We start from the raw sequence: 21115 nt of genomic DNA, 5'->3' as shown, positions 1-21115 counted from the left end.
TCAGGGGACTATGATGAACAATTTACAACAGGTTCCAAGTGGTAACCTCACCAACTGATCTAGCCCATTTTTGGGGTGCCAGTTTTACAGCCCCCCTGGCCACACCCACCACAGGGAACCCGGCAGACGTGCTGTTCCTCTATCTGGGGACCATACCAGACATCATAGTACCCATAAAAATTGGTAACCTTCCCAACTAGGCTGACCCCCCTGGGCTCCTGGTCTACTAGTTCTACTTCTAACCTTGTTGTTGCTGCTCTCACGCGGCAGGGTTTGGTATCATGGATTGGAGGGGCCCCTGTCTGTCTGCGTACGAGGAACTTTCGTGTGCATCATTTCACATGCAGATTGCTCATTACAAAAAGAGAGACGATATTATGGAGAAATGCACGATGGCGCTGAAAGTAAGTGTATCCCTATTGTAATTGTGTCAGCATTATGTCAAAAACGTGTGTATGTCTGAGGAGAAATATCCAGCGAATTCCAAGAAGTTGTGAGTTAGCTTCAGCTAAGCGTCAGTAGGAGCTAGTGAACTGCCTGTCTACTCTGCGTGCTTTCTTGCATGTTTGGCAAGTGAACGTAGTAACAGAGCATGTGATTCGGGGAGAAAACATGGCAGATAACATTAAATTAAGCATATCGGGCTCATTTGACTAGCAAGTTCCTGAGCATGCATGGCTTGTTTTGTTTAGCTAGGCTCAAAATGCTAGTGACAAGCTAATGTGAAGCTGTTGCTGTGTTGTATCAGGTTGTATCAATGGGTATTACGCTCTTGCCAAGTCATTTTTCATAAATCTATGTTAGTATAGTTAGTTAATGCGGGGATTCAAGGAATCTTTGTGGAATGTTGATTTCCACAACGTGACGTCGCTGTGGTTTTATTCACGTCGTCCCTTCACTTGTAGCTAAAAACAACGTGTTTTGGTTCTCAGGTCTGTGTTTTGGTTCTCAGGTCTGCGTAATTTGAAGGCCTTTTTAGGTTAAATGTCATTCAAATTTGACTCACGAAAAAAATGTCGTCACATTATGCCTCTGATATCACCTTGCAGGCTTGCAGGGAGTAGTCGCCAACTTCTTCCCCGGATGGTGACACTTCACCTGTAAACAACATGAGTGGCTCCAAGCCGGACATTCTGTGGTCTCCACATCACGTGGATCGCTATGTGATATGCGACTCGGAGCTGAGCTTGTACCGCATCGGCTCCATCGGCAGTGCGGAGACCAAGGCAGGAACGTTGCCTCTGTCCGAGGAGACAGCGGCCACCCTCCTCGCCATCAACTCCGACACCCCGTACATGAAATGCGTCGCCTGGTACCCCAAGCACGAGCCGGAGTGTCTTCTGGCCGTGGGCCAAGCCAATGGCAGAGTAGTTCTCACCAGTCTGGGTCAGAGCCCCAATTCCAAATGCAAGGAGCTGATGGGGAAGGAGTTTGTGCCCAAGCATGCGCGACAGTGCAACACGCTGGCGTGGAACCCCTGGGATAGCAACTGGTTGGCCGCGGGCCTGGACAAGCACCGCGCCGACTTCTCCGTCCTCATCTGGGACATCAGCAGTAAGTACGCGCCGGACATCTCCGTCCCCATGGAGAAGATCCGCCTGTCGTCCGCCGGCGACACCGACTCGGGCCTTGTGGTGACCAAGCCCCTGTACGAGCTGGGCCAGAACGACGCGTGCCTCTCGCTGTGCTGGCTGCCGCGCGACCAGAAGCTCTTGCTGGCCGGCATGCACCGCAACCTAGCCATCTTCGACCTGCGCAACACCAGCCAGAAGACCTTCGTCAACACCAAGGCCATCCAGGGCGTGACGGTGGACCCGCACTTCCCCGAGCGCGTGGCCTCCTTCTTCGAGGGCCAGGTGGCCATCTGGGACCTGCGCAAGTTCGAGAAGCCCGTGCTGACACTGACGGAGCAGCCCAAGCCGCTGACCAAGGTGGCCTGGTGCCCCACGCGCACGGGCCTGCTGGCCACGCTCACGCGCGACAGCAACGTGGTGCGGCTGTACGACATGCAGCACGCGCCCACGCCCATCGGCGACGAGACGGAGCCCACCATCATCGAGCGCAGCGTGCAGCCCTGCAGCACCGACAGCGGCCTGCTCATCAGCAGCTTCGCCTGGCACCCCTCGGCGCAGAACCGCATGGTGGTGGTGTCGCCCAACCGCGCCATGACCGACTTCACCGTCTTTGAGCGCATCTCGCTGGCCTGGGGCTCCACCACCTCGCTCATGTGGGCCTGCGGCCGACACCTGTACGAGTGCGCCGAGGACGGCGGCGACAGCGGTTCGGCGGCCGTGGAGAGGGACAGGGACATTGCCACCAAGATGAGACAGCGGGCGCAGAACGGCTACGGCCACGACACGGCCCAGGTGTGGCGCAACCACCTGCTGGCCGGAGGGGACGACCCCCAGCTCAAGTCCCTGTGGTACACCCTGCACTATATCCTTTACCTGCTGCTGGTGGCAGTAAACTCTCTCCCACCAATCCTGGCTCCGTTCTCTTATCCACAGACGTTTGTCTTGTTTGTGGGGTGATTTAGGTGAACTGATGACAACAGCACGTCGGAGTGCTGCTGTTACGCCCCTGCCCGTAAGCCCAAAATCAAGTACAGCAGTGTTGCTTCCTGCTGCACTTTCAGAAAAAACAAAAATGTAAATAAAGCAACAGTTACTCTTCCATGCCTATCTCAGTTTCAACCATATATCCAGGCCTGTTACTAACCACCGTCTCTGGTTACCGCGCGTGGCAGGTATTGGAACAGGTATTTGAGGTTATTTTAATATATTAACTTAATTCCGATCAGACTAATCGGATCAGATCTCTTTCGATCGGCGAAGTAAGCGCCACATATACATAGCTATAGAGAGCTGACTCAAAACATCATTTTGCAACAGTATGGTTTTATTGTATGAAGCAGACACTGCTACACCACAGCACTCCGCTCCCATGTTCCTTTCGATACCTGTACTGTGCACCACCCTATGTTCCGTCTCTACCACTACAATATGTCTTGGTGTCTGTTGTCCTTAATGTTGTTCACTTATGAAGCAATACACTGAAGACCTGGAGCAGAAGCAGCAAGGAAGCAAACAGTCACTCATATACTCAGGCATCAAGAACATTGTTAAGACTAGTTCAGGTAAGTCATGCGAGTTTGCTTAGCATGTTCACACACTCAGAGTCTTAGAGTCTCAGTCATGAACACTTTTATCTGTCAGACCAGTTATTCTACCTCTGATTGCTGCTGTAGCTTCCCAACACCTCCTTTGTCTTGTGACTAATTAACTTACTCCTTCATATTGAAAAAGTACATAAAATCATCACTTATCAGGATGTAGCTTGATATTTTTGCTTGACACTGCATTTGTCTCCGTTCCACTTGTCACAAAGTTACTGAACTCTTCTTTCGTAGTATGTGTGTACTATCTAAATATGACTGCCAAAAAAGCATGACCTACTGTGCTATCTCTTGCTATTTCTGTCTGTCAAAGGCACGACAGAGAACCGGCGGTGTTGGCGCGGCTCGGATCGGCAGACGGACGTGGCGCGCTACCAGAGCGAGGAGCGGGTGCTGGCGCTGCAGCTATGTGGCTGGATCGGGCGCGGGCCCGAGGTGGACGTGGAGCCCTTCCTGAAGAGCCTGGAGCAGGAGGGCGAGTGGGAGCGCGCTGCCGCCGTCGCCCTCTTCAACCTGGACATCCGCCGGGCCATACAGATACTCAACAAGGGCGCCTCCTCAGAGAAGGGTAGGTGGACAAGGGAGCCTCCTCAGAGAACGGTTGGCTGTTTTTGATCATGGTCACTTGCACTCAAACTGGGAGTTGCATGGGAAAAGTCGTGATGAGATTCCATATTGGAGTATGGAGATTCTGAGTGTTCTGAGGGCTTAATGGTTATGAGGTTGGTCTGTGGGTTGAGGGGTCACATGTTTGAATCTACGTACAGGGAGGATAATTCATTGGCTGCACAGATTAAGCTAGGCCAATATAGTTCAGACAGATGAAGAACAGATAAAAGCTTTGTCATGTTCAAGACATTCTTCTATCACTCGTCTACTATGCGGCCGACCCGGGTTTGATTCTGACCCGGGTCCTTTGCCGACCCTTCCCTGTCTCTCTCCCAAACATTTCCTGTCTCTCTCAAACTGTCCTATCACTAATAAAAGTCAAAAAGACAAGATAAATCTTGGAAAAACAGTGTTACTGTGCAGAGAGAACATTTTCTGGAACCCACCTTCAATTTCATTCTTGTCACAAACCTTAACCTAAATCAGATCTGATTAAGATTATGGGATTATCAACAAATTGACATTGGTCATGCCAGAAGTCAGTGGTGGAAAGGTGATCAGTCTGTACCTTTTGTGTACCGTTCTTCATTAGAAGGTTTATGTACATCTCTATGGGCAGAATTTTTGTGCAGGATGCTCTAATGAACGGGAGCAAAGCTGTGCACACAGAAGCAATTAGATGCTTAGTGTAAACTAAGATGGCAGTTCACACCTTGTCCTCAAGTCAGACTGTGTTCCTCGTCTTATGCTGATAGAACGGTGTCGTTGCCCGTTCTTGCACCAGTTATGTTTGAAACTAAAGTGCTTACATGCGAACCACTCTCATTCATACCGGGCTCTGAACTTTCCTGCACATGACTGTGTGTTACCTGTATGAACATGCTGATATCCATGTTGTCGCATCGCGCATCACGCATACTTGCAGCATGCACACGCCGGCCGTTTAGAGATTTGATGCAGCACTGACACGGTTCTCAGTCGGTCTGTATTGTATGTGTATGATGTATGAGTGCACGCATCACACAGATGAATACTTACTTCAAGTAAAAACAAATCTTGTACTGAACACTGACAGATGTTAAAAAAGCCAAAAATGTCCTCAGAATATTTTGTATTTATTATTATTATATATATTAGTCTTGCTTGTTTTTGCACACATACACTAAGCTTGTTGCTCTTGAATAGAATATTGCACCCATTAAGACAATGCATCATCTTTTTTTTATGGCAACCTAAATGTGGTGGGTCCGTGTGTCCATGGCCAACACTTTAACACAGAACAAAAATAAAATGAAACAAATGTAATTGCTAAGACTCAACAGATAAAATCAGCAAGTAAAAACACAAAAGCATCAATTCGGTTTTTTTTTTTTTTTTTAATGCATCTGTTCCGACTCTTGGGGACCTGAAGGGGACCTGAACCTGAACGTGGTGGCGATGGCTCTGTCGGGCTACACGGACGAGAAGAACTCTCTGTGGCGGGAGATGTGCAGCACCCTGCGGCTGCAGCTGAAGAAGCCGTACCTGTGCGTCATGTTCGCCTTCCTCACCAGCGAGCCGGGCACCTACGACGGAGTACTGGTACGTGGAATGCAGACACGCACGACCCAACACAAGGCAGGACAGAGCACTGTGAAAAGCAAGGCAAGACCAGCAAGCTTAAAAAGAATAGCTTGTTTCCTATGCACATGATGGTGCATATGCATCAACAAAGCAGATGGTACAAGCCATGGGCCTACGATGGAGTACTAGCATGTAGAGTCTAAAAGGCAAAACAAGACCAGTCAAATTTAATGTTCAGAATATATTGCACACACAGGCCATGCAGTCTGCTTCACAATAAGAAGACATATAGACTTAATGAAATGAGAATGATCACATACAAATGAAAAGGATGAAAATCTAAGGATAAAAGTAGGAGGAGAGTAAATTAGAATATCAGGAACACCTGGTTCACAGAGCAGTGTGTCCAATGGGCAGCCACGGCCTAATGGTTAACAAGGCCGACAGGCGGACAACAGATGCGTCCCTCTATGCCAGTTCCAACAATGCAATTGTTTTCCCCCAAACACCCCCCTGGCCTCCTCCTAACCTGTCAACGCCCACCTGAGGATGTACTTTTTGGTTTTATTGGTCATCATGGACACTCCAAATAATGTGGCAGGCAGCAAAATAGCAAGACATGGCCATTTTTTTGCAGTTTAGGCTATAATAAGCTTATTCTTGGATTTGGAAAAGAACCATGTGGGTCATTTCACGTGAAATCAGACACTTTGGGACCCGACCGACCCGATTTCAATCATACTTGGTGTGCCTTTTCAGTAGCAAGGTAGCACCCCAGAACTGCATTGGTTTGAATCTGACACTAATATTAAGGGAGAAACAGACTAGGAAAGGTTCACATGTGAGGGTCGGACACTATACATTCAGCCTTGAATAAGATTATATCAGTCAGTGTTAGTCACAAAAAGATGCCTGTGGTGTTGTTTGAAAGCTCTTTTCTGGCTCAACATATTACACAATCACCTTGGAATACAACTACTCTCAGAATATGAATTATGATAAATTGAAAAATAAAAAATTGAATATCTAAAAAACTTATATTTTAAAATGGCCAGTTCCTTGTCCAAACGTAGCCGGCAATGTCATGAGCAGCACCTAAAATGCTGGTGTTCGGTTTGTTATTCATTTCAGAGAGAATTTGACTCACAAATATGGCATCATACAGACCACTTACTAATAATATGGTAATACCATAGTAGCATCACATGACAAAACAAAAACAAAACAAAAATGGTCAGTGTCCATGGTCCCAGGTTTCAGAAACTAAGGCAGATGTCAATTTATACACACCAAATGATGATATGTGAATGTTTGAACATTCCTTCTCTGTGTACCTTTGCCATCTTCCCTTTACCATACTTTAAAGAGATAATCAATGGCTACACTCTCATTTTGTACTCTACCAGTGCATTTGAAGCAGCAGCTGTGTCTTTTGTAGATAATGTATAAGTACGTCCCGTTGCAGTTAGGTTCCACTACAGAAGAACATCCTGATGATCCATGACAAGTCTATCTGGTCTGAAGGGAAAAGTGAAGGATGGAGATGGCCCATGAGGATGCAGGAAGTTCAGTTTCACCTCTCCAGTGCTCGGCATACATTCCTCAGCACATGCTAGCCACCAGTTGCCATCATATACAGCTACAACATAGGCTACCCTTTGATGCTTGAAATGTAACACATTCCTTTACTGAGCTCACTCTTTCAACTCTGCCTTCTCTGAATGCTGAAAATGGCCTAACTTCCACTGTGTCCATTGACAATGGGCAGAAGCTGTGTAGTTTTTGAGTACCTGGAATAGTTCTTGCAGATTCAAACCCTTTCAACAGGTTCTCAGCTTCATGATGGTACATCTCTGTTGTGGCAAACTGGCAATGGATGTTCTTGACATTATCCTTGACTGACTCCCTTGAACCAGGAACGTTTTTAAAACTATAGTTTTGTAATTCAAGATGCTATTCCAATCATTTCACTGGAACAACCAGTGCAGGCCACATCCATCCATTTGTATGCTACTACCAAGATCAGTTGAAACTGGGAATAAAAATCTGTTTTGTTGTTATTTCAGACTGCAACATTCATGATAACAATTGCTGTACATCTGTTTCAGAAGCTCCTAATTCAGTTCCTCAGTGACACTTCATCAATGACAGAACGTCCAAAGAAGATCCTATTTTTTTCTGATGGCTGTGCTGTACAATATAAGAACCTTAAAAACACAACAAATTTGTGCCACCACGAGGCAGATTTTCACATACCTGTAGAGTGGCACTTTTTTGCCACATTTCATGGCAAAGGTCCATGTGATGCCGTTGAAGGGACAGTTAAATGGCTTGCTGCACGAGCAAGTCTGCAACGTCCTATTGACAATTAAATTGTAACGCCATACCAACTGTTTGAATTTGTCAAGGATAATGTCAAGAACATCCATTGCCAGTTTGCCACAACAGAGATGTACCATCATGAAGCTGAGAACCTGTTGAAAAGGTTTGAATCTGCAAGAACTATTCCAGGTACTCAAAACTACACAGCTTCTGCCCATTGTCAATGGACACAGTGGAAGTTAGGCCATTTTCAGCATTCAGAGAAGGCAGAGTTGAACGAGTGAGACCAGTAAAGGAATGTGTTACATTTTCAAGCATCAAAGGGTATGTTGTAGCTGTATATGATGGCAACTGGTGGCTAGCATGTGCTGAGGAATGTATGCCGAGGACTGGAGAGGTGAAACTGAACTTCCTGCATCCTCATGGGCCATCTCCATCCTTCACTTTTCCCTTCAGACCAGATAGACTTGTCATGGATCATCAGGATGTGCTTCTGGTAGTGGAACCTAACTGCAACGGGACGTACTTATACATTATCTACAAAAGACACAGCTGCTGCTTCAAATGCACTGGTAGAGTACAAAATGAGAGTGTAGCCATTGATTATCTCTTTAAAGTATGGTAAAGGGAGGATGGCACAGGTACACAGAGAAGGAATGTTCAAACATTCACATATCATCATTTGGTGTGTATAAATTGACATCTGCCTTAGTTTCTGAAACCTGGGACCATGGACACTGACCATTTTTGTTTTGTTTTGTTTTGTCATGTGATGCTACTATGGTATTACCATATTATTAGTAAGTGGTCTGTATGATGCCAAATTGTGAGTCAAATTCTCTCTGAAATGAATAACAAACCGAACACCAGCATTTTAGGTGCTGCTCATGACATTGCCGGCTACGTTTGGACAATGGCCATTTTAAAATATGAGTTTTTTAGATATTCAATTTTTAATTTTTCAATTTATCATAATTCATATTCTGGGAGTAGTTGTATTCCAAGGTGATTGTGTAATATGTAGAGCCAGAAAAGAGCTTTCAAACAACACCACAGGCATCTTTTTGTGACTAACACTGACTGATATATTCAAGGCTGAATGTATAGTGTCCTACCCTCACATGTGAACCCTTCCTAGTCTGTTTCTCCCTTATTAGTGTCAGATTCAAACCAATGCAGTTCTGGGGTGCTACCTTGCTACTGAAAAGGCACACCAAGTATGATTGAAATCCGGGTCGGTCGGGTCCCAAAGTGTCTGATTTCACGTGAAATGACCCATATGATTTCAAATTTCACATAGATGAAGTAGGCTACATTACAAATGACCAGACATTTATTAGTATCAACCTTTAGTATCACGCCATTTCAGCATCATGTGCATGTGGGAAAGAATCTAAACATCGACAAATAATAAATAAATAAAATCAATTGGGTGAATCATGTGCTTATGGGTTCACCCTTTAGGTGAATTTGCGCTTATTTTTCAAAAACCACTCACCGTCAAGGCACAAAGCATGAGCTCCCGTGCCACAGTTTACCAAATTCAGACGACTACAAAGCAATTACGAAAGACGCGTTATGTCCTGTGCTCTCTCTGAGCGCAGCGAAAAGCACCTGTGGGGTACGAGCCCGCCAACGAAAGAACCTCTCTGTAGGTTACGAGTAGGCTAACACCGTATGTCAAATGGCCCAGATGTCTACTTGTAGTTCGAGCACCATGCTCCAGTGCGCAGCGCAAACTGACTACTGAAAAGGCAGAAGTAAACTCGCTGGGAATATTAAAAGGGAGGCTCGTAGGCTACACACAGACCTCTGAACCCGAGTTTGTGGACTGGAGAAAAGCGGAGGAAAATGTGAATGTTATGAAAGAAAAAAAAAGCTAACCAAATGTATGTTACAGGTCCACGTTTAGAGGAAGAGCTGCGCTGCGGGTCGCCTGTCAACTACAGTTGCATGTCGTGGAGCGTTATGCAATGCAAACGCCCCTCTATCCACGCACAAAGGAAAATGTAAATGTTTTGAAAGGAGAAAAGCTATAACCAAATGTTACAGGTCAACGTTTAGAGGAAGAGCTGTATGCGCTGCGGGTCGCCTGTCAACTAGGCCTAACTACGGTTCCATGCCGTGGAGCGTTATGCAATGCAAACGCCTCTCTATCCGAGCACAAAACATCTGTGTCAAAAACTGCCTGCCGACTTCTAAATCGTTCATTTCCGCGAGTTTCTGACGAACCAAAATTAAAGTTGCCTCCCAATGTCCAAACGCAAACAATGGCGAAAATTGAATGCCCCCCTCAGTTGTCTCACAATGCCATCAGCCGTCTTGCCTGTTAGGTAATAGCCTATGTTCTGGCTTGCACGCATTCGCTCCGGTCCAAAATGGCAACTCTGCCGCCTTGTGGCCACAGTAAGGAACAATTGGCTTGCACGCATTCGCTCCGGTCCAAAATGGCAACTCTGCCACCTTGTGGCCACAGTAAGGAACAATTGAAGGAATGCGTTTCAGACGAATGCGTTTCAGACGGACGGACGGACGGACAGACCCTCTTATAGAGATGCTGGGACGCATCTAAAAAGATGGACTTTAGATCATAGGGTTGTATGTTCAAATCCCACCCTTCCACTTCCTACTTCACTCCATGGCTGAAGTGCCCTTGGACCTAAGCCTGCATTTCTCCAAGAACTGTAATCAATACCTTGTAAAATAACTACCGGTAAGTTGCATTGGATAAAAATGGCAGCTAAATGTAATGTATTTTTAATCTGTCAATCCTCTGTTGTGATTGCTTGTCTTCCTCCATAGTATGAGAGCAGCGTGGCGGTGCGAGACAGGGTGGCGTTTGCATCCATGTTCCTCAATGACACCCAGGTAACTAACACTCCGTACATGATATTTTTACATCAGTAAGAGAGAAAGAGAATGCGTACAACACATCTCATTAGTGCAGGCAGGTTCTGGCCCCAAACAGATGAAATGGCAACACTGGGGTGCATTTCTCGAAGCCATAGTTGCTTACTACGTTAGCTACTTTGTTGTTCACAATGCAATTTCTCATTGGCAACTGCCCAAGTTGCTAACTGGCTAACAACTACGCTTTTGAGAACCACACCCCTGATCAGTGATCAATGCTCCCAAACATTTATAGCACCACATTAGGAACACTGTGAGGGTGTAATAACATAAGAATGACTAAAGACAATACCAGTGAGAAACTGACGTGTATAATTCCATGTGTTCTCATTGCTCCTGTCAGTTGCCGCGGTACATTGATAAGCTGACCAATGAGATGAAGGAGGCGGGCAACCTGGAGGGCATCCTGCTGACGGGGCTGACTAAGGACGGAGTGGACCTGATGGAGAGCTACGTGGACCGCACCGGAGACGTGCAGACCGCCAGCTTCTGCATGCTCATGGTATTGCTCACTGGCATTTATTTGATTGAAAAATGTTGAGTTGCTGTAAGATATGGTAGTTACATGCTCATGGTATTGCAGTGCTCACACGCATCATCAACGCAACGAACGAATTCACCAGATGTCCTTGATGGGGGGAAAAAAAATCCAAAGGTCTTTGCCACTTGCAAATGCTAAAAAAGCAAGGGATTTGCTGATGGCTGACACACCAACATAGTGCATCTTTTTATGTGGAGGAGACGTATGTCATACTTAATGAGCTTTGTGATCAAACAGCAAAAAACACCATGCTCAGGGTACCCCAGAGGCACTGCTAGTGCTACAAAGACTGTAACAATGCATGCTTTCTTAAACCTCCTAACCACGACCTAAACTTCCACTTTTGCTGCAAATCAGTGACTAGTATTGTCTTTTGAATACGTTACTGTACCAATCATGTAATACACATTTTTTCCCATCACTTGATCTGTGGTCAGGGTCAGTCTGAAATGCTCCGTTATTGGTCAACTTGTCTGCTCTGCTCTGATTGGTATGGAAAGCAAGTCATTCTGCCATGGGATTATTAAAACGTATTGATGGGAAATCTAATCCCTGTCTAACCATAAGCACATGGCAAGTTGTTTCCAAGAGTAAAACTTTTTGTTACTTTATTTATATGGCACAGTTTTGAATAGCCCGTGTCCTAGGCATAATGAGGAAGCCCACATACAGAAATGGGGTGAAGACAAAAAAACCTAAAACACTACATACCTTTGTGTTCCTGAAATGAAAACCATGCTTTATGCTAAAACGTCACCTTACAGGACCTTGCACAGGGATGAAAAGAAGAATTAACAAAAATCTGGACTGGCTACAAATTGTTTCCAGGCAAGAGCAAAAAAAAGTTACTTCGGTGGAAATACTGTTGCTTCTCCCTCGGGTATGCCATGTACTTCTGGTTTTTGTAACTTGGCAAAATATTTACAAGGCCCGCGAGGTGTGTAACCAACTAAAGGAGCAGGAGTGGAGTGGAGAATGTGGAAAGCATTCAAGGTCCTCTTAAACACGTTGCATGAGTGTGTTTGTCGGAAAATGTCTGCTTTCCGTGACCTAGCCTTGTATGTGGGGTGTAATTCATGCTCTAAACATTATTTCATGCACTTAAACATACTTATTTAAAGTGTGTGTGTGTGTGTGTGTGTGTGTGTGTGTCTGTTAACCTTGTCCAGTGTGTGTGTGTGTGTGTGTGTGTGTGTGTGTGTGTGTGTGTGTGTGTGTGTGTGTGTGTGTGTGTGTGTGTGTGTGTTAACCTTGTACACTGTGTGTGTGTGTGTGTGTGTGTCTGTAAACCTTGTCCAGTGTGTGTGTGTGTGTGTTAACCTTGTCCAATTTGTGTGTGAGAGTGTACACTGTGTTTGTGTGTGTGTGTGTGGGATAAAGGATAATATACAGAGTTAGTAGAGAAACCGTGTGTGTGTTTGTAAGTACAGGGCTGATATTTTCTCCTCTCTCCTCTCCACAGGGTTCCCCTGGTGAGGTGGTTAAGGATACTCGTGTCCAGTGTTGGATCGAGAACTACCGCAACCTCCTAGACGCCTGGAGGTTTTGGCACAAGAGGGCCGAGTTTGACATTCACAGGAGCAAGCTGGACCCCAGTTCAAAGCCTCTGGCACAGGCAAGTGGTCTCATCACCTCCCCGTTAGAATTCCCACCAGCACAAGTCTCCCACTTTTCCCTGCCTCGCGGATAGATATGTAACTGCATTGACGCAGTCTTAAAGGTAGCGTATGTAGTTATTTTAGTAGTTAATTTCCAGCATTTACACTGCCTACTCACAAATGTTATCTTTTTCATGTATGTAATAGACATCTTTAGCTGTAAGACATACTGTGCTTTGGTCAGACATGCAAAATAGTTTAATACTTAGTACTTACATACTCATGAAAATATTTAATTTGGGAATGGGCAACATAGTTGCAATGGGCAGCAGAGTTAGTAGACATGCCTTCTGTGGCCACAATCCTACATACTCTACCTTTTAAGTTTCCAGGATCACCTCTAATCACATCAGTATACAGTATATGGGGCACCTCTATCTCCCTCTATCTCCATCCATTGCTGAAGTGCCCTCAAGCAAGGCACCTAACCCCACATCGCTCCTGAGACTGTAACCAATACCCTGTAAATAACTAAGTTGTATTGGATAACAGCATCAGCTAAGTGTATTGTAATGTTATGTATAATATAATGTATATGTTATAATATAATGCAATGTAATTATAATGTAATGCCTACATTGACGTTAATGTAACCAAATTGTAGATGAACAGATGGACCAATGTGAATGTATACCTATGCCCCTGTGCCCCTGCAGGTGTTTGTGAGCTGTAACTTCTGTGGGAAGTCCATCTCCTACAGCTGCTCTGCGATGCCCCATCAGGGCCGCGGCTTCAGCCAGTATGGCGTGAGCGGCTCCCCTACCAAGTCCAAAGTCACCAGCTGCCCCGGCTGCCGAAAGCCCCTGCCGCGCTGCGCACTCTGCCTGATGAACATGGGCACGCCCGTCTCAAGCTGTCCAGGTACGGCTTCAAATTTCTCTCTCACACACACACACACACACACACACACACACACACACACACACACACACACACACACACACACACACACGCACACACACACACACACACACACACCCACACACACACACACGCACACGCACACGCACACACAGAGAGAGCTGCCATAAATACACACATAAACACAAGGGAAAGAGATAGATATGCGTGTGCGTGTGCGTGTGCGTGCGCGCATACTAATAGCATTGTCTCTGCGGAAATGCAGTCTAGTTATAAATGCAGGTGTTTGAATACTGCCACCTAATCACTTACAATTTGGTGGGTGCTGTCGCTCAGTGGGCTAAGTGGCCATACCATAACTCTGGTGACCCGGGTTTGAGTTCGACCCAAGGTTATTTCCCAATCCCTCACTATCACTCTCCCACTACCTTCCTTTCTCTCTCACACGCACTGTCCTGTCAATAATAAAGGCAAAAATGTCCAAATTGTCTTAAAGGGACACTGTGCAGGAAATTGTCAAGGTACTGCAACTATGTTGCTCATTGAAACTGGGTTGCCTATAGCCAAATTTGATCTTTTCATTAAAGTTTACTAAGTAATAAACAAATATTTTCTAGTATGGTCCAAGTACAGTCATTTTTGCCGCTAAAAATGGCTATTTTTGGAAATTCAAAATGGCGGACCATGGAGAAGATCCCCCTTTTCATGTATGAAAAATGCAATTTTTCCAGTCATAATGAATACTTAGAATTTGATGCTGGTGGTAAGTATTCATGAAAAAGGTAACATTAGTGAATGGGCAGCATGAATTCTGGAAATAAACAACTAAAAATCTCACACAGTGTCCCTTTAAAAAAATACTTTGCATGCACAGACGCACACAGCTTTTGTGTTCAACCTTTGCTGAAATGCATGCTGCACGTGCGTAACACTGTGTTGTGTTTCATTGGTCCTGAAAAGGTTCTGGGAAGATGGATGAGAAGGTGGACCTGACCCGTGATAAGAAGCTGGCCCAGTTCAACAACTGGTTCACCTGGTGCCATAACTGTCGACACGGGGGGCACGCAGGACACATGCTGAGCTGGTTCAGGTGAGGTCAAGCTCAATTCTTAACACTCATTTCATTTTAAACCCTATGCCACAAACAATGAAACACTGTGTTGCATGAATTATATGAAATCCTCATCAACCATGAAGACTGCTATCCTGTCTTAACATGAACATGATTATATAAATAATTACATGAAGTGACATAAGTGACATAAGTGACTTCAAGTGGCAACATTTAGCTTTAAATGGTATATTCAGTAAATATAATTTTGCAATACTGTATATGTTCTTGTATAGCCTTTTGAGTTTCAATGGAAACTGTAAAATTGGAAAAGCACTATAAGCAGTAAGACTTCCCTCTGCTTAGGGCCTTAGTGTGTGATCCAGATGAATAGGTTGTACAGTAGGAGGACAATCATATCGAAAATAAAGTCAGCAACACCAGACGCCACATTAAAATAGAGAAACAACGCAGTGTTGCAGTCTTTAGTTTTGCTATTATTTGATTTTGCTTGTCTGGCACCCATTTTGAGAAGGGTGTGCGTGTTTTTTCCTTTGTTAAACATTTAACAGTAGGGGGAGCTACTGTACTTATTTTATCCCCTTCCATGTGCATACCATGTAGCCTGGTTCTCACGCAGACCCTTGTGCATTTTCGCCCCAACTTAACCATCTGCGTGAGAACCAGGTTGCATATCATGTAACTTCCATGGGCCATCCAAGGTATTGATGTGTGGGTGATCAGTGGTCAGATTGCCCAAAGGTGATCAGACTGCCCAAACACTGCGTGGAGCTTGCATGCTGCACTCAAGTAAACGTGGTACCATATTAGTGACTCCTACTGTAATTGTGTGTCTCTCTCCACTTGTGTTTCCCCATAGAGACCACAGTGAATGCCCAGTCTCAGCCTGCACCTGTAAATGCATGCAGTTGGACACCACCGGGAACCTTGTGCCTTCAGATAGCTCCTAGAGACGCTGCTGTTTGCGGACACGTAAAGCACACACACACACACACACACACACGCACTCACCACACTTGAACACACTGAGATGCAGCACAAAAAAGAAAGCGCATCTGTGACTGCAATAAAAGCTATGGGAAGCACTTATGCCCGATGTTCATTAGCTGTATACAAAACAGCCTAATCAATTCTTCAATCTTTGCCTTGGTTTGTAAGTTTTAAACTGGCCTTTTAGGGCTGGTGCCATTTTTTTTTCTCGTCACATCCTAGTATGTGAAGCTTGGATAATGTTTTAGCAAGGTGTTGAAAATAACACAGATACGATTACTGATAGTATATGAAGTACTGAAGTACATTACGTAAGTAATGTTTAGATATTGCCATGAACTGTTTGGCTGGACATACGTAGATCATAGCACCATACCATAGACTGGCTTAAGTAACGTGCTGTGAGCACTTTGAAGTTCACTTGTGAAGTGAGAATGTAAATGTGAATTGAAATTGAAACAATCAGACAAACTCTACCTCTCTGTCATTGTGACTCATTGAGTCCTTTTATTTCAAATGGAAAATACATTGCATCACATTTACACCAGCATTTTTACATCCTCTTCCACCCTTTGTAGTGATGCTGCTGGAAATGGCATTGACCTGCCTGAACTGCCTCTCAATTAGTTTTCTCTGATGGTTTCCTCTGGCCTAATGCCTTTGGGTCACTTCTCTAATGTAGGAAAAGTAAAGGTTTCCCTGCTGTCCCGCAGCACAGGGCAGTCTATTCCCACGTGGTCAATATCCTGATCGCCAGTGAATGAATTAATTAATAAATTAACCATTCTTGATAAAAAAAACATGGGACCGCAAACTGAACCATACATGTAGCCCCTTAATTCGCGCTGTACCTCATGTGGCACGCTGTAATAGACATCGAAAGTTAACTACTATAGCACTACACTGCTATGACAGTGCATGGGGCCTTTAGTAATACATTACGACTTGGTCATTGCCATTCTGGGAACAGCTAATTTATAAAGTCGTGTTAAAGAAATAGTCAGGGATAACACACAAAAAAGCCCAAAGGCTTATTTCCATTGTATGAGGGTGCAACCAATGAATTATCTGTTGTATGGAAGCTATTGACTAAAATCTTATGCTTCTATATCATGTTGAGCTCTAATGGATGGTGGTGAAGCAATGCCAGAGGCTTGAGGAGGCATGGAAGGAGGCATATTGAGGTGTACTCAATAGTCACTGCTCTTTGTTGACGCAGTTTCAAATACAGCCGCTAGGGGGAGTGTGTTTGCTTCCAAGTACATCCTGAGTTCCATCTCAAGTTCTGCCGTTCCTGGAAGCTCTGAGCTGGTGAGTGTGTGTCTCTCACTTCGCACCTGCCACATGGAATTCCTGGAAACAATGGAAGCAACTCTTCTTTGTCTGTGAGACGAAGTCCTTTCCCAAAAACAAAGTTTCAAAAGGTTGCCGCCGACTAAACTGCCACACAAGAAGCAGCATTGTCAGAAAAAAAATGACTGTACATAATAAAAAAAAACATTTTTATGGAAACAAACTGAAATGGCAGAGGAAGTTCAAGGTCTCTTAATGTAAAAAATAAAATGAAATAAAACATAGTTTTGTGATTTATGTCGTGATGTGATTTGTGTGTTGGGATGATTGGGTGTACAGTAATAATTGTGTAATAGTCGTGGTGGTGGTGAACTCTGTGACTGGGCCTTATCAAAAGCTGGCTAGAGGCCCTGGAAAAAAAAATGTGTCTGAATACAGCAGCTGCTCTCTCTGCACTCGAGGCAGACCCTCCAGATTGTTCTCCCCGGGTAGAAAAAAATTCAGCTGCCGGAAACCTATTGACTGGGTGTGTGTGTGTGAGGGGGGCATACAGCCCCCCACACACAGACACACACTGCTTCATACAAATTCAGGCCTGTAGGGCGCGTGCATATAATATATAGGCAACAGACCACACTAGGGTCCCCGGGGGAATTGGTCTTCAGTGCCACTGTCATGGCCACGGTGTGGGATATGCATTGTTGTGAGCCTGTTCTTTTCACAGTTCCTCTCTCGCACCCCACCTTCTCTTATCTACCCTGCCCGAGCTCAGGCTCAACAACATGTATTGTGACTGTGAGGCAAGAGGCTCGACTCTCAGCTCCTTTAATCACTTGCTCATGGAGAGCTCTAGGACAAGGTGCAACTGTAGGCTTTGCCACTTGAGGTGACCCTTGAAATTATTGTTTTTGTGAGGTACAAGTGGGTTGTGTGTGATGACCACATGCAGTAGATTCTTCATACAGTGCTTGTTTAAGGTGTTAAATGGAAATTTGGAAACAAAATTGAATAGGCAATGGTCAGTGTTTTCTGGAAACTGAAATATCAATTTGTAGCCTACATTCATGTCTACAACTTTTTTCATTACTTAAAACAGTATAGCTATTGCTTAATAGAAATTCAGTAGGCCTGTCATAACTATTTTTTATGTTCTCCTTTATCCCAGTTATAAGGGAAATAGAGATAATGCGCAGTGCCATTAGATTTCCTTATTATACAGACTCTTCCTGAACACGCTCCTATTCTAAACAGTGGCCACAACAGCACTTTTATTTCCTATTCTAACACCTACGTGGTTTGACATCTGGACTGTCAATCCATGTTGCTCAACCAACAGGCAATCTATTCAACGACCGAACGTTTTCTATTGGCTAGGAGCATAGTAGTGACGTTCCCATAAACCAATGGAAAGTTACACTACAGAACTTCGTTTGCCAATCACGCGCAATCTTAAAAACCAACTGTGTCCCACCCCCGTGCTTTAACCAGCTACAAGCGTAAGTTGCGACCATCTGTCAACTGCAGGCGGTCAGGTAAGGATAGCCTACTATCCTCAGAAAAAAGGCAGTTGTGTGTTTTTGTCGCAGCTACTGCTCGCAGAGGTTAGCCTACAACAATTTGCTCCAGGGAACATTACTGTAGGCTATCTTCCTTGCACTTGTCACGCACCTATAGGCTACCTACGCAACAAAAATGAAAGGAAACTTACTTCAAGGTTAACTATTAACAGCAGCGTTTTACAAGTTATACGAAATCATCATACTCAGGTGGAAACGGTGCTACAGAAATACAAGGATGTCAGCGACATCGGATACGAATTGTCACTTTCAGCAACAACAAAGACTGCGACTCGGCAGCGCTGGTTCTCCCGGTTTACCCAACAATAGCGGCGGCCGACTCCAGCCCATTCGTGCCACCGTCCCCTACCAACTTTTACGTGGTGGTCAGCAAAGTCCACCACGGGTGTCCTCTGTTGGCGTCGGAACCGGTAACGGCGCAGGACCAGCGCTGTGCCTCAGCTGTAGTCCCCCTGGCCAGAAACATCTGTCTGCAAGTATCGGCGGAAATGCCACGGTGGACCTGAGGTTAGCTGGGATGCAAAGACTGTCTCCTGAAAGCAGGAGCCCACCTGAAAGATGTACCATCTTAACCCACAAAGGTAACTTTTTAAGGGTTTAAATTTCACGTCAACTCTAGTACAACATTAGGCCTAGGCCTATATGCCTAGTTGTTGATGTATTGTTAGACAAATAGGATACCTGGCTTTTAAAGTGGTCAATGATCTGCTTAATGTCTATCCATGGACAGGGAGTGCACTAGGCCTACGTGTAGGCCTAAGAAACAGTGTTTGCCTCTACTTTTCACAAATCCTCGTCAGACAACACTCCTTCCAGAAAGTGAATTGTGTAGGCCTATGCCCATGTAATACAAACATGAAAAGAAAGGAAACCTCAAAGGTGGCTCTATTTTCTATCCTCAATATTTTTTTGCATGTTGTGTGAAAGCTTTCCAGACGTATGGACAGAAGATAATCCCTCATCACACTGTTTGTGTACCCATAAGAAAGAACATTAATTACACCTTCTGAATGCACACACACACACACACACACACACACACACACACACACACACACACACACACACACACACACACACACACACACACACACACACACACACACACACACAAATCTAACCCTGGCCCTGGCCACTATCATTAACTTGAAAATGAAGAGGATGCTTAAACATATGGCCCCATTCAAGCCTGTTTCCCCACTCAATGCTTGTTTTGTCGGCCATGTTGAAACGGGTCCAAAGTCAGGTCTGTGATTACAACATTCCTGTCTGTGAAAGCAATTACATTTTTGTGCGACTGGGTTTCCATAGGGAAAGGAGATAGCAATCTGGGTCATATGTCTCCATTCAGAATGCACTTTTATCGTCAGTGATCCATGATGGAATCCTTCCACTCACAAAATGGTGGATTGGACACCACAAAGGTCTCATTTCTTCACTGTACAAAATGTAGTGTTAATTCAAAACTTGAAGTACTCCGAGACCAAATATACTCTAGAAAGCATTCAATGAACTCTTGAAGTGTTGAATGAACAGTGCATTTTTTTTTTACTGTTTTCTCTCTCCCCACTGTGGATAACCATGGTCTGGCATTCATTTTGGGGGTTATCCCGAAGCCATAGTCATTAAACTTAACAATGTGAGTGACAGAGCTCCCTTGTTGATAATCTTCCCTTGTTGAGCAAAACAACCTCTTTAAAGGCTTTCCTGATTAGTCTTGGTTTCGAGATGAGATCGAGGATAGTGTTAGGGGGGACTTTTTTGTTTTTGTTATCAGTCCAAATCTTGGACTGTTTTGCACATAGCTGCATAATCTAAATAGACAAATCTTAAAACAGACAATTGTGTGTGTGTGTGTGTGTGTGTGTGTGTGTGTGTGTGTGTGTGTGTGTGTGTGTGTGTGTGTGTGTGTGTGTGTGTGTGTGTGTGTGTGTGTGTGTGTGTGTGTGTGTGTGTGTGTGTGTGTGCACAAGTATTCCCAATATGGAGTCACAAATCCATCCACACCCATTCCAACACCCAAAACACTCCTTTCGGCCTCCATGTGAAATGGTAGCAATGCATGCAAGACACTTCCTTTGTATGCAGAGCTATTTGGGGCCTCTTGATGACCTCATCTGCACAGGAAGGGTTGCTCAGGCTGCCTGTCTCTCTGTCTGTCAGTCTGTTTGTTATTGTGGTTGTGTTATTTTATGTCTTTTATTTTTATGTCTCTTTGTCTCATTTTGTTCCGCAAAGCCCAGAAGCAAAACCCTTCTGTATGATTTTTACTGAACCGTTATTAATGATTAATAACACACACTTCTGTAGCTTGGTCTGATGTACAGCATCTTTGTCTGACTTTGTTCCGCAAAACCCAGAAATGCATTTCATTTTTCCACTTCTGTATATTTTTTTACTGAGCCGTTGTCTGAAGAATAATGTTTAATAACACATATTGAGAGGATGCTGGACACACACTGCTTACAGGTCAGGTTCTACATTCCTCTCTACAATGTGTATGGCAGAGCATTTTTAAACTTTTTTTCACATATATTTTTTGGG

The 21115-nt window shown here is 44.6% G+C and overlaps 2 protein-coding genes across 3 annotated transcripts in view; both read left to right on the top strand.

Moving 5' to 3' along the window:
- Positions 1 to 299: 299 nt before the first annotated feature.
- Positions 300 to 17291, top strand: mios (missing oocyte, meiosis regulator, homolog (Drosophila)). The gene is made up of 11 exons (XM_063199507.1): positions 300 to 404; positions 1050 to 2436; positions 3038 to 3136; positions 3489 to 3743; positions 5196 to 5365; positions 10472 to 10537; positions 10923 to 11081; positions 12583 to 12735; positions 13435 to 13639; positions 14600 to 14729; positions 15571 to 17291. The coding sequence occupies exons 2-11, from the start codon at positions 1110 to 1112 to the stop codon at positions 15659 to 15661; spliced, it is 2655 nt and encodes an 884-aa protein (XP_063055577.1). The 5' UTR covers positions 300 to 404; positions 1050 to 1109; the 3' UTR covers positions 15662 to 17291.
- An 803-nt stretch (positions 17292 to 18094) lies between these two features.
- Positions 18095 to 21115, top strand: part of LOC134449517 (glucocorticoid-induced transcript 1 protein-like) — a 31177-nt gene continuing 28156 nt past the window's right edge. The window contains exon 1 of one of the 2 annotated variants that reach the window (XM_063199504.1): positions 18095 to 19152. In XM_063199504.1, the coding sequence (XP_063055574.1) occupies positions 18789 to 19152 (364 nt within the window). In that variant the 5' untranslated portion in view covers positions 18095 to 18788. The remainder of the gene's footprint in view (positions 19153 to 21115) is intronic. The other variant, XM_063199503.1, reaches the window with a different exon arrangement.

Source organism: Engraulis encrasicolus, chromosome 5, assembly GCF_034702125.1.
Source record: "Engraulis encrasicolus isolate BLACKSEA-1 chromosome 5, IST_EnEncr_1.0, whole genome shotgun sequence".
In the NCBI taxonomy this organism is placed as follows: Eukaryota; Metazoa; Chordata; class Actinopteri; order Clupeiformes; family Engraulidae; genus Engraulis; species Engraulis encrasicolus.
The sequence above is the reverse complement of the archived record's forward strand: the minus strand, read 5'-3'. Positions and strand labels throughout refer to the sequence as shown.

Excerpts from the sequence above, each read along its gene's own strand:
- mios (XM_063199507.1), top strand. The coding sequence starts at position 1,110 with ATGAGTGGCTCCAAGCCGGACATTCTGTGGTCTCCACATCACGTGGAT. Across the intron at positions 3,744-5,195 it reads GGGCGCCTCCTCAGAGAAGG|GGGACCTGAACCTGAACGTG; the intron begins GTAGGTGGACAA and ends GGGGACCTGAAG. Across the intron at positions 5,366-10,471 it reads GCACCTACGACGGAGTACTG|TATGAGAGCAGCGTGGCGGT; the intron begins GTACGTGGAATG and ends CTTCCTCCATAG.